At 45.3% G+C, this 22,259-nt stretch overlaps 1 protein-coding gene across 4 annotated transcripts in view; it reads left to right on the forward strand.

Moving 5' to 3' along the window:
- The first annotated feature begins 1,009 nt into the window (after positions 1 to 1,009).
- Positions 1,010 to 22,259, forward strand: part of Fubp3 (far upstream element binding protein 3) — a 44,764-nt gene continuing 23,514 nt past the window's right edge. For 3 of the 4 annotated variants that reach the window (XM_021192842.2, XM_029536282.1, XM_029536283.1), the window contains exons 1-2: positions 1,012 to 1,169; positions 14,118 to 14,223. In XM_021192842.2, the coding sequence (XP_021048501.1) occupies positions 1,086 to 1,169; positions 14,118 to 14,223 (190 nt within the window). In that variant the 5' untranslated portion in view covers positions 1,012 to 1,085. Of the gene's footprint in view, positions 1,170 to 14,117; positions 14,224 to 22,259 lie in introns of all 4 variants that reach the window. The other variant, XM_021192843.2, reaches the window with a different exon arrangement.

Genomic DNA, 22,259 nt, shown 5'->3' on the forward strand with positions numbered 1-22,259 from the left:
AGTCAAAACGAGAGCCCCAGGGTTGAGGAGGTGGCTCAGCGTTGTGGGTGTTTGCTGCCAGACCTGATAGCCTATGTTTGATTCCCGGAACCCACACGGTGGAAGGATATAACCAACTCTAGGGAGTTGCCCTTTGACTTCCACATGTACGTGGTGACACATTCTACACGCACACACAGAAACGAAGAAAGGAAGGGAAGAAAAATAAATTGAGTTACAAGTAGCTAGCCCTGGGTGACCTAGATCATGACCAAACACATTGGCACAGTGGGGTGTAACTTTTTGTTCTAACGGAAGCAGCAGGTTCTGAAGTAAGACTCCCCCCTTTTTCTTCCCCTCAAGCATTCAAACATTCCTAAAGATCTCTTGCCTCAGCAGGCCCAGAAGCAATGATGGTCCCATGGTATTTCCTGTTACCCTGGTGAAAGAATGTGAAAGAGGACACCAGGCTTCTTTCGAGCCGTGTCATCAAACCGATCCTGGGCAAACTGATGGCCCATCCTGGGGCCTGGGACTCCCCGCAAAGGCGGCTCACTGCCGTACTGAGGGTCCTAGTACCACGTAAAGTGCTCAACCTCAGTCAATGCAGCACACCACGACCCCCACTTCGAGAGGGAGGGGGCTGCCAGTGCACCTCGACGGCTCGGGTGAGGTGTTGGAAGAGCCACGTCCATGTTTCTCCTCCGTCGGGTTGCAAACACCACACAGCGAGGACTGCACGGCCGCACCAGCGCCTCGGTGGCGGCCCCACGCATGCTAATGACCTGGGGGCCCACGCCTTTGGAGGGCGGGGTCGCAACCTGGTCTTTTTGACGGACAACTGCCTGTGCCCAGGGCAGGCCCCGCCTCGCGCCACGGCCACGCCCCCACTTCCGGCCGGACAGCGGTCACGTGCTTTGAGACCCCGCCTCACGGGCGCTGCTTTTCCCCCAACCTATCTCTCTCCCGCTGAGCTAGCAGTGCCTTCCCTTCGCTTCCCTTCCGCCGGAAGTGGGGCGACTTTCCCTTTCCGGCTACGGGTCCCGGAGCGGAGTGGGAGGCCGGACCGGGGAAGCCGAGCGACGGCGGTGGCGGTGGGCTTGGCTATGGCGGAGCTGGTGCAGGGGCAGAGCGCTCCGGTGGGCATGAAGGCTGAGGGCTTTGTGGATGCCCTGCACCGGGTCCGGCAGGTACGGGCGCGGGAGGCCCGGGCCGGGGGCGGGAGGCCGTCGCGCCGACGCCTCCGGTGGGCGCCTAGGGCCGCGAGTCGCGGGAGGCCCGGGCGGTTCCCTCGGGAGCCCCGGGGCCGGAGGAAGCTTTTGCCGAGCGTTCCTGGCGCCCGCGCGCCCGGCTGCACCCACCGGCCTGCTATCCGGGGTTCAGATCCCAGCGGCTCCTGGTTGTAGACCCCAGGCATCCATCTCACGCCCTGGACGTGGCTTCTGCAGCCTTGGGAAACCTCGCCTTCCACTTAAATGCATTTCAAGCATACTGGAAGAAATTCGAGGATATTTTATATTTGAAAGTCTCTATTTTGCAGTGAGAAGGGGAGGTGTTAAGTGGGTGGTCCTCGAGAGTTCCTTCTGGCGATTAGTCTTACTCTACTGGGAAGAGTGTGGGATGGACTCGTTCCGACCGTGAAACTACCATCTGGCAATATTGTGCGTTTTGTCAGTGAAACTGGCTTTTTAAAGGACTTAGGCTTCTCTGAATGAATATGGGACCTCTCTGGCTCCTGGCATGGTGCCTAGTACAGAATTGTCCTTGTATTTTGCCTGCAACTTAGTGACAAGTTACCCCGACGCTCAAACGTTCCTCTATCCAGTGATGATTATCTTCTCTGACTTTGTCAACTCGCTGGTTGTTTGAAAGTTGGGCTGCAACTAATGACGGTTTAGTTCCTAGTAGAATACCTGCCACAGGACTCATTGTTGGGAGAGTTTGACTGGGCACGTGAAAATGGGGTCTTTTCATCACTTTCCAGTAGTCCTTCGAGGAAACCCTTCCTGTGTCTCCTATACTTCGCATATTAATACCGATGGTTCTGTAGACACTGTTTTGCAACCTAACACTCCACAAATGTTGGACTTACCCAAAAGTTTCTCTGGTGGGTCGTTACTGCCTAGTTGGAGCAGTGAGTATCCAAACGTGTGATGATACTTCAGTTACTCGATGATTGTAATGGATGACCATGCCCCCAGCTCCGCATCCACCGCTCTGCTCATGGGCATTGTTTTCCTTTGCTGGACAGGATCCTGAACCCTGTTTTTCACTGGTTGGTAAGATGTACTGGTTCTCCCTCTATGCTAGAGTGTCAGAGCCATCTTGTTGGCTTTCTGTGACCACTAACAATTACAGTCACTGCTTTAGAAAGCTTGGAGCCTCCATAGTTGAATGTAAAATAATTTTTTTTTTTTTCTCCTCGAGAAGGTCTTTCTATGCAGTCCTGGCTGTTCTGGAACTCACTCTGTAGACCAGGTTGGCCTCAGACTCAGACATCTGTTTCTGCCTCCTGAGTATTGGGGGGTTGAAGGCTTTTTGCATTGCTACCCAGCTTATGAGAATTATTTATTTATTTATTTATTTATTCCAAGCAGAGTTTATTTTTGTAAGCCTAGCTGTCTTGGAGTTAGCTCTGTAGGTCAGGCTAACTTTGAACTCACAGGGATCCACCTGCCTCTGCCTCTGTCCTCCTAGTGAAATTTTGAGGATTGCTGAGACTCGCTGAATCTCTTAACCTGCTTGGGGAGGTGGTGGTGGAGATGTCTTCTGTTAAATCTGCCTTAACTTGGAGTGATGAAAAGGAAATATTTCTTCAGGTTTCTTTTTTCTTTTCTTTTCTTTTCTTTTTTTTTTTTTTTTTTGGTTTTCGAGACAGGGTTTCTCTGTGTAGCCTTGGCTGTCCTGGAACTCACTCTGTAGACCAGGCTGGCCTCGAACTCAGAGATCCGCCTGCCTCTGCCTCCTGAGTGCTGTGATTAAAGGCGTGTGCCACCACGCCCAGCTGGGTTTCTTATTTATGAAGTACACACTGCCTTAAGTGGTAATGAGCCCATTAGAGATAGATGTGTTGCTTCTTAGTGGCAACAGCTAGAAGTCTGTAGTATCATTGAGAAATGATTTGAAGGGAATTAAAAAGAAAAAACCTGGCAAAGTGGTGTACACTTTAAATTCCAGCCCTTGGAGGCAGAACAGACGTCTCGGTGAGCCCTTGGAGGTAGAACAGACGTCTCGGTGAGTTGCAGGTCAGCCAGGTCTACTGCAGAGCAGGTTCTAGGTTCTCTAGGGCTGCCAGAGCTGTGTGATAAGACATGGTCTCAGAAAACAAAGTCAGACCAACAAGCAAAAGTTGGTTGATAATTTCAGGGTTATTTAGGTGATCTCATTGGTTAAGGCTGGAAACATAGAAATCTGCATTGTAGAGCTCTACTCTACTCAGAGGACCTGGGTTGGATTCTCAGCACCCACATGATGGCTCCAGTTCCAGCTTCTGCAGGCTCTGTGTACAGGTTCTAAATAGACATACATGAATGCACTGTATTTGGGGGCTAGAAAGATGGCTTAGCAGTTAAGAGCATTGCGTGCTCTTCTAGAGGTCCTGAGTTCAATTCGCAGCAACCACATGGTGGCTTAAAACCGTGTAATGAGATCTAATACTCTCTTCTGGCATGCACACAGAACACTCATACATAAGTAAAAAAATTTTTTTTTAAATTCAAAATCTTCATATGATAAAGCTTAGTAAAGACGACCCTGTTTGATCTGTATCTGGATATTCAGGGTTCTGTGTCTCCATTACATACAGAGTGTTCCCAAGATGAACCTCTTTCACCTCCAGTAAATGGAAATATTTGTTTTGTTTTGTTTGTGCTAGGCATTGAACCTAGGGCCTTGTACATGCTAAGCAAGCCCTTCAACATACAACGAAAAAAACTTGAGGTCTCATCAAGTTGCCCAGGCTGGTCTTGAACTCAGGCTTTTGCTTCAGCCACCCACATCGCTAAGATCACAGGTCTGACCTCTTAGGCTTGACTTACTGTGTTTCATTTTAATAAGCATAAGGCTTTCTGAAACCCTCACCTGATCTCATAATTATCAACAAGTGAGACCTGCGGTTTTTCAGAGTAATGAGTTGTCTTATGTTCAGTTTACATAGCAAGTTCTAGTAGTGTGAGCTGACCCTACTGGAATTCAGTTTGTTAAGCCTGATTGCATAGCTCTATTGTAACTGGGCTACTTTTCTTTCTTGAAGCATCTTTATATAAATGTCCTCAGGTTTATAACAGTTACCTATGTTTGCTATTAGTGTACTTGAGTAAGGAATTCTTAAATACAAAAGGAATCTCTGAAGATCCATATAAAACTTATTCTTTGTTCTTTTAAAAGATTTATTAATTATATGTAAGTACACTGTAGCTGTCTTCAGACACTCCAGAAGAGGGCGTCAGATCTAGTTACAGATGGTTGTGAGCCACCATGTGGTTGCTGGGATTTGAACTCAGGACTTTCAGAAGAGCAGTCACTGTTCTTAACCGCTGAGCCATCTCACCCGCCCTTAAAAATATTTCTAGAGTGGGGGCCCAATGTCGGGAATAAGAAATTCACATCTATTCTGAAGATCAGTAGAGATAGGATCTGATTTGGGACTACTGATAAAGTCTAAGACGGCTAGATAGAGTATTGGCTGCTTAGCAAATTCAAGTGTTCCTTTAACTTGTATAGAGAAGACTGGGTGCTGACTTTCAGCTCATCTTGTTCCAGAATCATATTCTGCATCTGTGCCCTGAGTGAGCTACAAGCGGGACCAGTGGACACAAGTCTGTTTTACTTTGAATAGTTTCTGAGGGTGATTAAAAATGTTCCCTGGCCTGAGGGTGCTTGCCTAGTGAGCATGGTTTATAGGATTGGGTTCAGCCCCAGAACCATAGAAACTAAGCATTGTGGCACATATCTGTATGTAATCCCAGGACTTGAGAGATGGAGGCAGGGTGATCAGGAAGTTCAAGGTTTTCCTCAGCCACATAGCAAGTATAGCGAGTTTGAGGCCAGTCTGGGATGCCTGAGAACCTGTCCAAAAAGTAAAACGTTCCCAGAACTGAACGTCTGTCATTGTTGGCCATCCGATGAAGACTGACTTGTTAATGGGTTGTGTACCATCACAGTGTTACAGCTGCCAACAGCTTCCCACTAGCTTTCCTGAGGATAGGTTATTTTGCTAAAGTCAATGCTTGTTAGGACTTTAAGCTCTTGTTTGTTGTGGAGGTGGTTTTACTGAGGCAGGGTTCTGCTGTGTAGTTCTGCTGGCGTCAAACTCATGCCCCACCTGCCTTAGTTTCCTAAGAACTGAAATTATAGGCATGCAACAGCACACTTGGCTAAGGTGTTTTATCTTAGACCCTGTTAAGGCTCTATGCATTAGCCAACTCCTTAGTATGTCTTCACAGAGTGCAGTATAAATGCACTCTTCATGAGTTGGGCACCTTGCCTTGGACCCAAATAAAAATGACCAAGCTTTTATAGAATCGAGTGGGCTAGCAAGATAGCTTCATGGATTAAGGGACTTGCCACCAAGCTTGAGGATTTGAGTTCAATTTTCAGGATGCACATGGCAGAAGGAGAGAGCCAACTCCCATAAATCCTGTAACCTTCACATGGGTACCATGGCAGATGTACAACCACATACAATAAGGGTGATTTTTTAAAAATATGTTTGAGTTTCTATTTATTTATATGTGTACACTGTCACTGTCCTCAGACGTACTAGAAGAAGGCATTGGATTCCATTGCAGGTGGTTGTGAGCCACTATGTGGTTGCTGGGAATTGAACTCAGGACTTCTGGAAGAGCAGTCAGTGCTCTTAACCGCTGAGCCATCTTTCTAGCCCAGTAAGTGTAATTTTAAGTCAATAGAAGGATAGCCATTTACAGAGTTTGTAGATCTGGAGATCTGCTCATCACTGGCACCTTTGTGGGGGAACTATTGATTAGTGTGTGACCTCAGAAGTTCAGGCTCCTTGTTGTGCTGCCATTTTCTACTTTTGAGACAGAGTAGATGGCTTGGGGTAAATGACTTATTCCCTGGGCTAATACAGGGCTTGAGTGAAATGATATTGGCATAAGCAGCAAATGTCCTTTAAAAGAACAGAGTGTGCTGGCTATTAGTAAAAGCTCCATTCACTGGCTGTCGTATGCACCTTGACAGCTCATGCCTTTTGCTCATTTAATATGTGGGCTTGATTCATGGCTCACTTGAGCTGCTGAATGCTGAGCAGAATGAAACTATTCTACTGAAATCACTGCTTCATATCTGTATACTGTTTCAGCTTTCCAGACACTGGGGAAAGCCAGTGTCTATGGGGGAATCCATGAGGCACTTCTGAGACTTTGCTCGTGTGCTCTTCTAGAGTCAGTCCATCTGTGAGGGTTTGGCTGGTGGCTGCCATGTACTACTAGTACAGTGGTTTTTACTCTGGTTACCACCCCTTTGGAGGTCGCATATCATATATCCTGTATAGCAGACATTCATTCATTCATTCATTCATTTATGGTTTTTCGAGACAGGGTTTCTCTGTGTAGCCCTGGCTATCCTGGAACTCACTCTGTAGACCAGGCTGGCCTCGAACTCAGAAATCCGCCTGCCTCTGCCTCTTGAGTGCTGGAATTTAAGGTGTGCACCACTACCACCTGGCTATCGCAGATATTTATAATTCATAACAGTAAAATTATAGTTATGAAGTAGTAACAAAATAGTTTTATGGTCAGGGGTCATCACAGTTGAGAACCAGTGTACTAGTAGAAGTTCTGAACTTATTATTTGGTATTGAAAAGTAGATGGTAAATGAACTGCATTCCCTAATATGCTTCAGACAATTTTCTCCTTTAAAGTAGATTTTAAACAAAAAACAAGGTTTGGCTATCAACGTGTTTGAAATTTATCATTATCTTATGGTTTGATAGACCACTTGTGTTATCAGTTTCCTGTCTTCTGAAGTCCCAGCTATGTAGTAACTAGCTTGACCACAGGTCTCCAACTAGAGCCCGTGAGTTGGAGAAGACTCCAGTCTTGTTTTACCCACCCTGTGTAGCACTTAGAAGCTAAGGTGATTTCACATGCAGATAGATTCAGGTCGCTAAAGGAAAAGAACTTGTGGGCAGGTATGTTTAGGACTGCATCTAATAGTCGTGTGCAGTAATAGCTCCAAGGGTAGAGAGTGTTTATGTTCTTTATAAAAACAAGTCAGTTCTGTGGCGAAACCCTAGAAAATGTTGCTCTAGGTAATCTCAGCAGTGTGTTGACATCCATGAACACACAGAACACCATCCTGCTGCCACTAGAAAAACTGGCTGTGTGAGCTGTGGTCTCTGACATGCTTTCTAACATGTTAGTGTGTGCTGGCATTCTTCTGCTTCACTTTTTTGAGGTAAGATCTCTGTAGTTCTGTCTTGAACCCTGTGTAGACAAAGGCTAGCCTTGAACTCAGACCACTACCTCCCGTCTCTGCCTCCTGAGTGCTGGGGTGAAAGGTGTGACCACCACACCTCATTGGCACGCTTTTCTAGGCAGCTCTTTTATCTGTTTCACCTGTGGATTATCCCAGGTGAAAAAAGAATTTTGGTCTTTTTTTTGTTTTTTTGCGACAGGGTTTCTCTGTGTAGCTCTGGCTGTCCTGGAACTCACTCTGTAGACCAGGCTGGCCTCGAACTCAGAAATCTGCCTGCCTTTGCCTCCCACGTGCTGGGATCACATGTGTGCGCCACCACCGCCAGGCGAATTTTGGTCTTTTTAGGAGAGGATCTCATGTGAGCCAGGACAGTTAAAGGTGCCCCTTAAACTACTAATCTTGTATCCACCTCATGAATCTTTGAACTAAGGTATACACAACCACAACCATCTTCATTTGGAGTTTTGCAGGAGACTGGGAAGAACAGCCAGTCTGCTTCTGTGGGCACAAACTACAGTTGTAGTGTGAGACTAGACAATGGCAAGCCACTTGCCATTATTTGAGGAATTGTTGCTGTGTCCAAGGCCTCTTTCCAGGGGCTGGGTCAGTGGGAAGATAAATCAGACACATTTGTGACCACTTTCATTTTCTTGTGGAGTTAGATGCAGGTCAAGGGCTAGAATTCTCTCATATTTGAGACTAAGCCAAAGGAGATAGAGCAGTGTTCCTCAAAAAGGCACACAGAGATAGCCCGGTTGGTAACATTCTTGCCACACAAGCAGGAAGACCTGAGTTCAGATCTCCAAGTGTAGTGTTCCTGTCTAACCCCAGTGCTGGGGATCTGAGTTTGGACACACACACGCACACACACGCACACACGTGCCAGACCAGCATGGCGGCCCACCTGGAATCACATCTCTTAGTTGGCAGGGGCAGTAGAGTCTGTATGTTGCCAAATGGTGGCGGCCCACACCTTTAATCCCAGCCCTCAGGAGGTAGAAGCAGACAGATCTCTTGAGTTCAAGGCCAGCCTATGCTATGTAGAGTAGGCTCCAGGGCATGCATGCATACCACATTCATGAACAAAAAAAAAAAAAGGAGAAAGTACTTTAAACTGGAGCCATTCATGGTAGCTTATGCCTATAATGCTGCTGGCACTCTGAAAGCAAGGTAGGAGGGTTTTCACAAGTTCCAAAACCTGAGTTTCACTTCAGCCTGGAATGCAGCAGGAGACAGATATTTACACCACAAGTTATAATGGTAGCAGGTTGCAGTTATGAAATAGCAACAAAATAATTTTATAGTTGGGGTCCCCGTAACACCATGAGGAATTGTATTAAAGGGTTACAGCATTAAGGTTGAGAATTGCTGCCCTAGAGAATGTTTGGAAGAAATAAATAAAATATTGAGTTTCTTGTTTTATTATATACTAAAGTCATATCTTGGAACAAAGGTTGCATTTGTTTTGGGGGTTTGGTTTTGTTGTTGATTTTTGAGACAGAGTTTCTCTGTGATCTTGGCCATCCTGGAACTTGCTCTGTAGTTGGTGTCAAACTCAACAGAGATCTGCCTGCCTCTGCCTCCTATAGCCTATCTAATCTCAGGTCTTGGTCACCTAGGTTGTACCTGCTGACTATAGATTCCATCTCATGGAGTGGGCCTTAAATCGAGCCAGATAGTTGTTTACTCCCACAAGCTTTGTGACAGTGTTGTACCTCTTGGCAGGCAGTTCATCACTGCAGGCTGAAGGTTCTGTGCCTTTCTCTTTAGGTAGTGTGTAGAGGACCTTCCAGTCTTTTGAATGCAAGTCTATAGGGGCGAAGGCTCTAGGTAGGCACCAGTTTGACATCTCTATATTCAGTGAGTTGTGTAGGTGTTGTCTTCAGTAATAGGGCCTTACCATCAGTTTGTGGAGAGCAACCAGTAGCCTCCACAATAGCATACGATGTTTGGGGGGCCTTTATACGAAAAAGGTGATTAGATACAACCTATTCCTAGTATTTAAGTGCCGGAATTAAAGGCATGGGCTTCCACTGCAGGCCCACAAGGTTGCATTTGAATGATAAATTCATTATTTTTATGCTGTAATATTGTCCCCATAGTCAATAACAGTCTCAACAGTGTTTAAAAGTTCATGGACTCATGTGAGATTCTGCAATCTCTTAACTGTAATCTCCTATAGAATCCCCTATAAAACAAAACATGCAGTCCCAACATATAGCAGCACAGGGACACAGTACCGAGACTGAAAACCAACGGGGCAGACTTTAAACTCCATCTTCATGTATGATGTCAATAGGTTCTTCAGCTCTTCACTCTTTTAGCTTTGTTGACTGTAGCACCTTTCTTTCTCTGGATTGGTTCCTCTCCCTGTTAGTGATTCTCCTCAGCAGCTAGCCCACGGCTCTGGCATCTCAAACCTCTTGGGGGTCTGTGAGGCAATCCAGGCTTCACTTTCACAGCTTCACATCATGGCCTCTCTGGGCTTCCATGCAGTAGAACCCTGCCACATACCTGGCTTCAGTAACTTGACTCCGTTGTGGAGGGAGACTCTGGAACCCTGTGGCTGAAGCTGCCACGTTTTGCTTGCTGTGGCTGGAACATGAACCCATTGTTCAGTTACATCTTCACCAGCTTTCTGTTTTTTTGTGGTTCCCTTTACAAAATGCTCTGGAAATGCTTATGTAAATTGCTCTGTAGACCAGGCTGCCCTTGAACTCAGAGATCTTCATGTCTCTGTCTTCTAAGTGGTAGGGTTAAAAATGAGTAAAGCCATGCCTGGACCTAAGCTTTTTTTTGGTTTTTGGTTTTTCGAGACAGGGTCTCTCTGTATAGCCCTGACTGTCCTGGAACTCACTCTATAGACCAGGCTGGCCTCAAACTCAGAAATTCGCCTGCCTCTGCCTCCCAAGTGCTGGCTGGGATTAAAGGCATGTGCCACCACCACCCGGCAACCTAAGCTTTTCTTTAATTCCTCTCAAGAGATGGAAGTTTAGCTGGGTGGGATCTTGCCTTGATGTCACCAATCCCTTAATTCCATTTAATATCTTTGATCTGTTCATCTCCTTGAACACTGAATTTAGCTCCATTCCACATCCTGGTGCCCCTTTGTACCATACGTTTTTTTTATTTTTCCTTGCTCAGTAACAGAGTCTATACTAGAGTGTTTTGAGATTGTCTTTGCCAGTTCTATTAAATCTCTTTAGCCTTAGGCAGACTATTTAGACAAGAACAAAAAGCAGCCACATGTTTCACCAAAATATGTTAATGATCTCTAGGCAACAGACTAAAATTCTTCTGAAACCTCTTGAGCCAGTTCAAATCGCCTGTCTTCCATGTTCCTACTAGGATGGCCCATTAAGTCCCACATAAAGCATTCCATTGCTTTCTGAATCCAAAGCCCCCAAATCCACATTCCTCCAAACAAAAAGCATGGTCAGGCCTATTACAGCAATACCCCACTCCTGGTACCAAAATCTGTCTTGGGGTTTTTGGTTTTGGTTTTGGTTTTGGTTTTTGGTTTTTCAAGACAGGGTTTCTCTGTATAGCCCTGGCTATCCTGGAACTCACTTTGTAGNCCNGGCTGGCCTCGAACTCAGAAATTCGCCTGCCTCTGCCTCCCGAGTGCTGGGATTAAAGGCATGTGCCACCACGCCTGGCAGTGTCTTGGGGTTTTATTGATGCAAAGAGACAGTAAGACAACTCTTATAAAGGAAAACATTTAGTTGGGGCTGGTCTACAGTTTCAGAGGTGTAGTCCATTATCATCATGGTGGGAAGTATGGCAGTGTGCAGGCAGACAGTGCTGGAGAAGGAGCTGAGAGTTCTACATCTCGATCAGCAGGCAGCAGAAGGTGACTGTGCCAGACTGGACATAGTTGTGAGTTGAAATGTGACTTTGAGCATATATGACCATAAAGCCCACCCCTGCGGTGGCAACTTCCTTCAACAAGGCCACACCTACTAATAGTGCCACTCCCTGTGGCTAAGCATTCAAAACAGATATGTGAGTCTTTGAGGGGTGGGTCATACCTATTCAAACCATCACAAACATAATAAAACGTACCCTATAATAAAAATGTACGCCTTAAGTGGCATTTTATAATGTTGAATTCTTACCATAATATTTGTGTAGCCAGGATTCAGGTTCAAGCCCTGGGTTTAATCCCTAGCACTGAGTTATTCCCTGCTCTGATCTATGGTTTTGTTGTGGTTGTAAAGATCTATCTACTTCTTTACCTATTTTGGAGGCAGGGTTTCTCTTTGTAACACTGGTTGTCTTAGAGCTCACAGAGATCCTCTGGTTCTATCTCCCAAGTGCTGGGATTAAAGGCATGTGCCACTATGGCCTGGCATAAAGATTTAATATTAATTATATATATGCATGTGTGTCTGTGTGTGCATTTGTGTCCATACATACAAGTACCCCCAGAGGCTAGAGGTGTTAGATCCCTAAATGTTTGTAAGTCTACCAACATAAGTGCTGGGAACCACACTCAGTCCTCTGTAAGATCAGTAAGAGTTCTTAACTGCTGTCCGTCTTTCCAACCTGTTTTTGTTTGCTTGCTTATTTTGAGACAGAACTCATGGCAATCCTCCTACTTCAGCCTTCCTGTGCTGGGATTATAAACATGAACCACCATACATAGCTGTAGTCTATATAACTATTATCCTATACTACATAAACTGTATACATATATTGTCTTTGTTATAGTTCTATTGCTGTGAAGAGACAATGTGGCCAAGGCAATTCATTTAATTGGGGCCTCGCTTACAATTTCAGGTTTAGTCCATTATCATGGTGAGGAGCATGGCAGTGTGGATGCTAGAGAAGTAGTTGAGAGCTATATTTTGATCCATGGACATGGGGGATGGGGATTGGACCTAGCATGGGCTTTTGAAAACTCAAAGCCAGTTGGGCAATGGTGGCCAAAGCCTTTAATCCCAGAGGCCCTCGGATCTCTTGAATTCAAGGCCAGCATGGTCTATAGAGCAAGTTCCAGGACAGCCAGGGCTACATGGATGAACCCTGTCTCAAAAAACAAAAGAAACAAAAACAAAAAAAAAGGAAACTCAAAGCCTGCTCTCAGTGATACATTTTCTTCAACAATGCCATACCTACTCAAACAAGGCCTAATCCTTTCAAATAGTGCCATTCCCTGAGGATCAAGCATTCAACTGTGTGAGCCTCTGGGCATTCTCACTCGGACCACCACATACATCCCATGCTACTTCAGCTCAGTGGCAATTTCCCACGTTAAAGACAACCAAAACAATCATACATTTAGAACACAGAAACCTGGTATAGTTTAGAAGGACATTTGGTTTGTTTGATTTGGTTTGGTTTTTGGTTTTTCGAGACAGGGTTTCTTTGTGTAGCCCTGGCTGCCCTGGAACTCACTTTGTAGACCAGGCTGGCCTTGAACTCAGAAATCTGCCTGCCTCTGCCTCCCAAATGCTGGGATTAAAGGCGTGTGCCACCCCGCCCGGCTACATTTCTTTTTTTTTTTTACGATTTATTTATCTTTAGTTTTTATTTCATGTGCATTCATGTTCTGCCTGCATGAAAGAATCAGCATTTGTTGATTCAATGAAATTAGCAATAGAAAACTATCATAACACTCGTAATTTATCAGATGTTGGAAAATGACATTCCAGCCACTTTTTTTTTTTTTTTAATATTTTATATAAGTACACTGTAGCTGTATTCAGACACACTAGAGAGGGCATCGGATCCCATTACAGATGGTTGTGAGTCACCATGTAGTTGCTAGAAATTGAACTCAGGACCTCTGGAAGAGCAGTCAGTGCTCTTAACCGCTGAGCCATCTCTCCAGCTCCATTCCAGCCACTTAAGACCAACAAATAAGGAAAGAGGCTGGGTAGAGTGGTACACACCTTCAGTCCCAGCACTTGGGAGACTGAGGCAGACATTGCCTTAAGTAAACAAAAATCTGGAAACCAAAAGGCATCTTCCAGAGGGAATGGAAGTAACTTGCCTAAAGTGCAGACTTGTTAGTTGCTGTCTGTTTTCAGGGTACTCACTGTTTGGACCCCCTTTACCTCTTTGTTTGGGGGTTATTTTAAAATTAATGTTTTAAAATATTTGGCTTTATTATTTTTATTTATATATCTATGTGAATGTATGTATGTATCCATCAAAACCAGAAGAGGGGCTTAAATTTCCTAGAGTTGGAGTTATAGGCTATTGCAGACCACATGACATATGCACTGGCAACTGAACTCTGCAGAAGTTTGAGGGTACACAGTAGAATCTTATCTAAAATAAACAAGACCCCATGAGTTACTCAGAGGAGTCTGAGAGATATGGCATGTGCATATGTTAAGTGACTAAAGCCAACTTTCTTAGGGGGTTGATGACATGGCCTAGCAGATTAAGGTGACATGAGTTTGAACAGTGGACCTCACATAGTTAAAAGAACCAGCTACAGTAGGTTGTCCTCTGTGTATACCTCCTCCCCTTAAATTGTTAAAAGAAAACATTTGGGCAGTTAATTTCTAAAGAGTCCAGACCAAAGAGAACTCAGCAGGTAAAGTGTTTGCCTACCAGAGAAAGTGGCTCAGGCTGATGTAAGTGGGAGAAATGGAATAGCAGCCCCTTAAAGAAGATGCTGTCTTTTCTCCTGGGGCATAACCATGACTTGCTACCAAGTATTTGAATTTGATTCTCTCTGTAGATTGCTGCTAAAATCGATTCAATTCCTCACTTGAATAATTCCACACCTCTGGTGGACCCCTCAGTGTACGGATACGGAGTACAGAAGCGGGCCCTGGATGATGGAGGTAAGCTGCTGTAAACGACTCTCCCTTCTGATGGCAGTGAACCTGCCAGTTATTTCCAATCTGTGTCAGCCATTTCTGAGCAGCTCTCCAGCATCTCATTCTTAGAGCACTGGTGACGGGGGACGCAGTTAGGATGATTTCTCTTAGCAATTGGCTGGCATTTGAGTTCCTATTTGCCTTGATAATAGAAGAATTTTTTCAGCTGGGCTCCTCGATAAAGACTTGACCTCAGCGTCCACTTGGCAGTAATTTGACCCATTTGAGAATTGTGTTTGATTTAGTTCTCAGTCCCTCTGGCACTTGCATAGGAATTGAAGTTACTACTTCTGTGAAGTACTAAGATTTGGTGCAGGTCCTGAGGAAGCTGTGGTTGGTTGACTTGCGACAGGGAGGAGTGGTGGCCTTTCCTGCCTGCCTGCCAGTCTCACCATCCTCATTTGTGTCTGGCTTGGGTTTATTCTTTAATTTTCTAAAAATCAGCATGTGCTGTTTATACTCACTGCTGGATTCCATGATGACACTTTTAGGTGTGCACGTTAGTTACCTACCTTGACCATATTCCCTTCCATTTCCCTCTCCCATTTCTGATCCATTATCTTCCCTAATAGTCCCTGTCTCCTTTTCTGTCTGACAGGCACTTTCTAGAAGCATCCGTTTTAATTTATTCATGTATTAGCTTGTTGGTTTATATTTCCAACTCCCATCTCTAAAGGAATTTGGGGACACTGAGAGTACCTGTCACCAGTGCTCCAGCCCTGGTCATTCAGTCACAGGTATTTATGCAGAGTTCATATTTGCTTATCTGCTGAGGGACACTCTATGAGGGTTGGTGAAGTCCAGTAACATAGTGGTTTGTATACAGCTGGTTAGGCAATGTCTTCTCTGCTTTCCTTTTTGTTGATCTGTGTTCATAGCCAGTTGTGTGTAGATATTTCTGTGATGGTGTTATGTTGTTAAGTGGAGCCCCACTTAACCCCACCAAGGGTTAGAACATGCTATTGTATTTGTATTATGTTTCTCCTTTTCAAAAGAGTACATGTTTTTGGTTTTGTTTTGTTTTAAAAGATCTGTGTATGTATACATACATATACACATGTATATATATACACACACACACACACATATATATGTACACACACATATGTGTATTTATGTGTGTGTGTGTGTGTGTATATATATATATATATTCTTCATGTACATATGCACAGCAGAAGAGGGTACAGGATCTTATAGATGACTGTTTTAGATCACTGTGAGCCACCATGTAGGTGCTAGGAGTTGAACTCTGGACCTCTAGAAGAGCAGCCAGTGCTCTTAACCCTGAGCCATCTTTCCAGCCCAAATGCATGGTTTTTGTTTGTTTTGAGACAGGGTATAGCCCTGGCTAGCCTGGAACTCACTGTATAGAGTCGGCTGGCCTCAAACTTAGAGATCCACCTGCCTCAGCCTCCCCAGTGCTGGGACTGAAGGCATGAGATTTATTGATATAATAATTTCATTTTTTTTTTTAAGAATAATTGGATTCTCAGTATAAGGGACAACACTTTTGAGAGTGAGATTTCTCATCTGTGTAAAACCTGTTCATGAGCTGTGAAGCTAGCTCAGCACCAGAAGACCTGAGGTCAGTCCATACAAGGAGAGACCTGACTCCCAGATTGTCCGCTGAGTTCCACAGTGCACTGTGCACGAATGTACAAACAAAAAATACATTTAAAACACACACACACACAAAAACCTTTGCGATCTTATATAGAAGTCCACCTCAAGGTTGTCCAAACCCAGGTAACCATTTTTAAATTGCCGCTGCTAAGTGCACCTTTTGGTTTCCCTGTTTTTGTTGAGTGATTTCTTTAGACCTAGGATAGGTAAGTGTGTTAAGGGCGGTTCTGTCCAAGTGAAGAGTGACTCAGAGAAACCTCTTTCCCTTTCCAGGGCTTTGCACTTTGTTCCTGTGGGATGTCAATATAAAATAAAATGGAGTTGTCTGGCTCTAAGCACAGATCTTCTTAATGGATGGTATCTCTCTGGTCCAGTGTTCCCAGAAATCATGATCAATCATGTTACAGCTTACCCAGTTCTGTCTGGCAATTCAGCCTGTGAAAATAAAGTGTGAAAAGAGGGCAGTGGTGCCTTCTGCATAGGATCCCTAAATATTCGCAGTGAACCCTCTGGCACTTTCAAGATGCTTTTCTCTTGGCTGAAAGAAATCAGTAAAACATTTTAAATTTATCAATAAAAAGCACTGAGTAGCAGGCATATATGGATGACTGACTCAGAATCACAAAGGAAGAGCAGAATTTCAAGTCCTTGTTATAATGCATGTTTTTCACTTTGTTTGTTTGGCTTGGTTTTTGAGATGGGGTCTCACTGTGTGTCCCTGGCTGTCCTAGAACTCACTTTGTAGAACAGATAGGCCTAGAACACACAGAAATCCTCCTGCTTTTGTTTCTTGAGAGCTGGGATTAAAGGCGAGCACTAGCACCATGCCTGACTTACTTTTCATTTGAGAGAGAATAGCATATGCTGGCTTCCAAGTTGCTGTACAGCCAAGTCTAAACTCACTCCTGCTCTGTTGTCTCTGCTTCCCAAGTACCAGGGTTACAGGCATGCTCTGCCATGTCTGCCTTGTTACCTCTCTGTGTAATAATGCAAAGTATCTTTCTGTATGTGCCTGGAGAATCGGTCTTTGAGTACAGACCACATGTGTAGCTTCCTTTCGCTTCCTTTTCACAGCATGCTTCTTTAGTGAGCGCCCGACTACATCTTTCTTTCTGGAGCTCCTGTACCTCTGCACACTTGTCTTATAACAGCCAGCTGTACCCTCAGTGGTCTGCACTGTGTGTCAACAGTTTGATCAAATAAACCTTTGTTAGATAACTTACAAACGTTACTTTTCTCCTCCATTGGTCTCCAGGTGTGGGACTTGGGTATTTTGTTGAGCTGAGCAAGAACAGTGGAAATTGGGCCCAACCTTGGCCTCAGCCCCAACTTCTCATTTTCTGGCCACTGGGAATAAGGTCACTATGATAGATCTGGGGAGCCCATGTCCCGTGTAGAAGAGGTAGGGGAGGGAAAGAGAGAGAACACTAAGCATATGTAGGGCAGGGGAGTCAAAAGAAATGTCCTGTACAGAAAGCAAGTAAGTACACTCGGGCAGTTGTAGTTGTGAGCTAGCTCGCTCTCTCTCTCTCTCTCTCTCTCTCTCTCTCTCTCTCTCTCTCTCTCTCAAAGATTTATTTATTTATTTAATGTAAGTACACTGTAGCTGTTTTCAGACACACCAGAAGAGGGGCGTCCAATCTCATTACAGATGGTTGTGAGCTACCATATGGTTGCAAGGATTTGAACGCAGGACCTTCAGAAAAGCAGTCAGTGATCTTAACCACTGAGTCATCTCTCCAGCCTGAGGTGGCTTTTTTTAAATGTACATTAGTGTAGTGTTTTACTTGTATGTCTATATGATGATGTCAGATCCCCTGGAACAAGAGTTACAGATAGTTGTGAGCTGTCATATGGGTGCTGGGAACTGAACCTGGGTCCTCTGGAATAGCAGCTAGTGCTCTTAACTTCTGAGCCATCTCTCCAGCTGCTGAGATGGCTTCTTCAGCCTGCTTGGTCCTCCAGGAGGGTGTCAGCTTAGCTCACCAGGCCTGCCTCAGCACTCTTCCCCAGTCTTAGTCTTTTTGAGGCAGAGGTCATTGAGGGGCGTATCAAGACCCTCTTACAGGCTGAGCCTGTAGCTCAGTAGTAGAGCTAGGCTGAGGCCCTGGGCTCAATCCCTAGCACTGCCACAAAAAAGAAAAGAAGTGCTTTTACTTTTAAAAATATCACTCGTGAGTAAGTTAAACCCTGTGTCCATCAGAACTCGTTAGTGTACACATTAAAACAGGGCAAGCCTCCACTATCAGCACATGGGTCCTTAAAAGGCTGGGTGTGGTGACGGCCTCAGCCACTGCTGCTCACTCACTCTTATGCTGTTGTTCTTGGGTCAGGCCTTGGCTTTAAGGTGCACTGGGAAAGGGGTGCAGGTTTTTATTCATGCTTGACCCTGTAGTTGAGTTAGTCTCCACTGGACTCTTAAGCATCTGAATGGCCCCATGTGATGAATGAGGAATAACAGAATTGCTATTACAGGATGGAGGTACAGCTCAGTGGTCATACACTGGCCTAGTGTGCAGGAGAGTCTGGGCTCCATCCTCAGCACCTTCTAAACAATGATCTGAAAGTACCAGGATAAACAGGAGAGTCCATGTGGATCCAGGCAGCTTGGATGAGTGTGCAGTGTCCTATGCTCTGCCCTAGAAGGCTGCTAATGACAGCATCTCCCTGGCAATGGGAAAGCAGGGATGGTGGAGGCAGTGCCTCATGTAGCTGCTGCTGCTGGCCTTTTCTGCTCATGAGCAAGCAGGAGTGACCCTGAGACAAACTTGAACTTGCGCTTTTTGATGATAGCTTCAAACTCTTGATTCTTTACCTCTGAAGCGATGGGCTAGCCGGCATAGTCCTAACTCATTTTCACTTTTTTGCTTGTTTGTTTGAAGATTGCAAACCGGTTTATTCCAGTCTGAGAGAAACTGCCATGCTTGTAGGTTGTGACTCTGAGAGCTGTTAGGAAGAAGCTGTGGAAGAGGAAGAAAGTGCTGTGCCTTTTCAGTTAGGATTCAGAAGAAACTTACATGTTGTATGGGGTGTGAGAGGTGTTGGTGAAAGAGAATAAGAAACCTGAGGGTCAGGACAGCATGCTTAGGATTTGGTCAGGATCCCAAGATGGGATTGGGAGCTGGACAGAACCTACCCTTGTTGAGTTAGGACTCAGGAAAGAAGGCAGGCTCAGTAGTGAGGAGCTATGAAGCAGTTTCCTGTCCTGTCTTTGTTGAGAGTGTCACCAGATACATCAGGCAGGCCTGGGACCTCAGTTCTCCTGTCTTCCCTTCCCTTCTCTCAGCTCTCAAACATAAGTAATTGGAGGCCAATCATGGCGGCATACACCTTTATCCCAGCACTAGGGAGACAAGCAGACAGGTCTCTGTGGGTTCAAGATCTGCCTGGTTTACAGAGTGATTTCCAGGACAACCAGGACTTAAAACATAAGGCAAACAAAAATTAATTGGCAAAATCAGCAACAGATTACTTGCCCAAGACCTTTCAGCTGGGTTCAGCAAAGGCATGCTGGCCTGGGACAGGAGTTGGCTGTGTGGGACACAGGAAGCCTTTGTGTCCCCCTTAACCACCTGGGCATCACTGACCTTAACTGAGACTGGGAGAGGACTGGTTATAATCAGAAGACAGCCAAAGGGAGGCCACAGGGAAGAGTGCTGAGACTCTGAGGAGGAGGACTGGGTAGGAATGCACCTGCTGTGAGAACGGGATGACCTGGAGTCTGGGCTCTGGGCAGTGTCTAGTCCCAGCATTCCCCAGAAGCATGGAGGCCTGTTAGCTGGAGTATACAGTCATCTGAACCTCCAGGAAGCCCCCACTGCACATAAAGGTGCTCTTGCACACAGGTAGACTTAAAACAAAAACTGAGGAGGAAACCGGGCGTGGTGGCACGCCTTTAATCCCAGCACTTGGGAGGCAGAGACAGGTGGATTTCTGAGTTCGAGGCCAGCCTGCTCTACAGAGTGAGTTCCAGGACAGCAAGGGCTACACAGAGAAACCCTGTCTCGGAAAAAAAAAAAAAAAAAAAAAAAAAAAAAAAAACCCTGAGGAAATTGGTTTTGGTTTTGCTGAGTATGAAAGGCCTGCCATTTCTCTTCCTGGTGGGGCTGCACTCTGGAATCTGCCCAAAGCACCGGGGGTAGGGGAAGGGACAAATGGATATAAAAGTTGTTGCTTTTTATAAAGTTAGGTTTATTGTCTAGAGATACTATGTTAGCAATTCTTTGCAGAAAGAAAAACAAGGAAAGGGTATGCTTAGCACCATACTTGTTTTATTTTAAAGGTTATTGCTGCAACTAGCAGGCTGTTGCTTTCCTCAGAAAGAAGGTCTCATACTGTCAGCTATTCATGCCTAAGAAGTTGGTTTCCCCTCAGCATCCCAGCTAGTTTCCATTGTGTGGTGTTCAGGGTCAGTGAGAATCACCCTGTGTGAGCCAGTGTGCTGGAATTAGCTAGGAGAACTCAGAAAGTGAGATGGCAGTGTCCTATGTGCCACCAGGAGGGCAGAGGACACCTGAACAGACATGTCATTTGCCATGTACATTGCCCAACATCCTTTCTCACTGCTGGTTTCGTTATTTTTTAGGTGCCCAATAAGGTAGATGCATGGAGCCACACATGTAGTTCTTTGCCAAGCTTGCGTAAGGAGGGGTAGGGTCGACTCTGGGCTTCTTGGCTGACCTGAGGTTGAGCACTTACTTGGAATCTGGTATTCTCCTTTGATGCCATGGCCCTTAAAGGCTGTGTGTGTGGGAGTAGTGGTGTTTGCTGGTTTGGTTCTAGTGTTTGTGAATGCCTCCGTGGGTCAGGGAGGCAGTTAGAATAATACCAGGTGTGAGGCCCACAACACGTACCTTGCCAACAAAAAGGAATTTCAGTTGTGAGCACAGGCTGTCGTTGAATGCTGTTTAAACAGAAACCCTGGAATGTCCCAGTGAGGCTCACACGGTTCTTTGTTGCCAAGTTACCCATTGCTGTGTTCCTGTGGCTTCTCTGTCATAACTGGAGATCATCAGCCTGTGTTGTCTCTGAGCCTGCAGTCTGCCATGTAGCTCCCAGGACCTTACTCACTGGCAGCATTTAGTTCTTTTGTATTCAGTGGACCCTTCACCCTCTAGTAGAGGGACTCTGATGGAAATTGGAGAAGCTAAACTTTTGAGTTAGGGCTGTCATTATAGCCCAGGCTGCCCTTGAAATCTATGTATATGTATATGTATATGTATATGTATATGTATATGTATATGTATATGAGGCTGGCTCAGCCTTTGAGTGCTGGAATTACAGGGGTAGAACAGCTGTGCAGCCCCACAAGCCTCTGCCCTTGCCCCTTTGTTTTGTCCCCCTTAGTGGACAGTTCTTGGGCAAAAACCTATGATGGGGATTCCTTTCCTAATCTGGAGAGTGTCCAGATTTCATGCGAATGGGAGCCCAGCACTATAAAGACAGTTCTAAGAGTCAATTAAAAACAACTCTATCCCTGAGATAAGCGACTATCAGTGGACAGAGCCTGTGCTTTGGCTGCAGACCATCATCTTGCTATTGATCTGGATGGACTATAGTATTTTTTTTTTCTTGGATCAATAGCTTCAGTGAATTTAGTAGTTTACTTTTGCTGTATTGTTTCTCTGCATTTTCTTCTTTTGGAGTATCAGGGTCTGGATTGCATTCCTTTGTCTCTCTATGGTCCTCCAGTGTCCAGAAGATGTCAAGGTAACTGGACAGGAAGCAAGCAGCTCTTAAGCCTTCACTTTTTCCAGATACTGGTGTGCTTTCCCCAGAGACATACTTTTGAGTGCTCTTTTAGCCTCTTGAAAGGTCCATTCTGTTCCTCACTATTGGTTTGGGTTTCTAGTCTCCCGTTGTCTGCTGACTGTATTTCTTAAACTGCATTTTCCAGAAGAGAAGCAGCATAGGACCGTCTCTGCTAATGCAGGCTGGTGAAGGGGGAGCACATCAATAGCTGAGAGACAGAATCCAGATCAGGGAGCCTGACAGCCACTCTGGAAACGGGATTGCAGAGTCTGTTCTAATAGTGAGAGGCTGTTGCCACTCAACTCTGTGAAATGGGCTAGAGAAGCTGCTGCAGGAGAGCAGAGCCTGGTCTTCTCTGAACTGTTCTGGGTGGGGTAAGGGTTGATAAAACAGGGACATGTGTGCATGTTCTTTGTAACTACAGCTGCCTTGGAGCAGTCTTCAACTGCTTCCACGGAGTTAAATCTGCTCATTTGGTTTTAAAAGAGCAGGAAGGTCCTGAGTATCTGAGTGGGGTTTGGATACCAAGCAAGAGGGAGAGAGCAGGATTTAGACAGACAGGCTTCCCTCGTAGGCCTCTCAGCATGTGGACATACAGATCAATTTCTTATCCTTCGTTCAGCTGG

Source organism: Mus pahari, chromosome 3, assembly GCF_900095145.1.
Source record: "Mus pahari chromosome 3, PAHARI_EIJ_v1.1, whole genome shotgun sequence".
Lineage (NCBI taxonomy): Eukaryota > Metazoa > Chordata > Mammalia > Rodentia > Muridae > Mus > Mus pahari.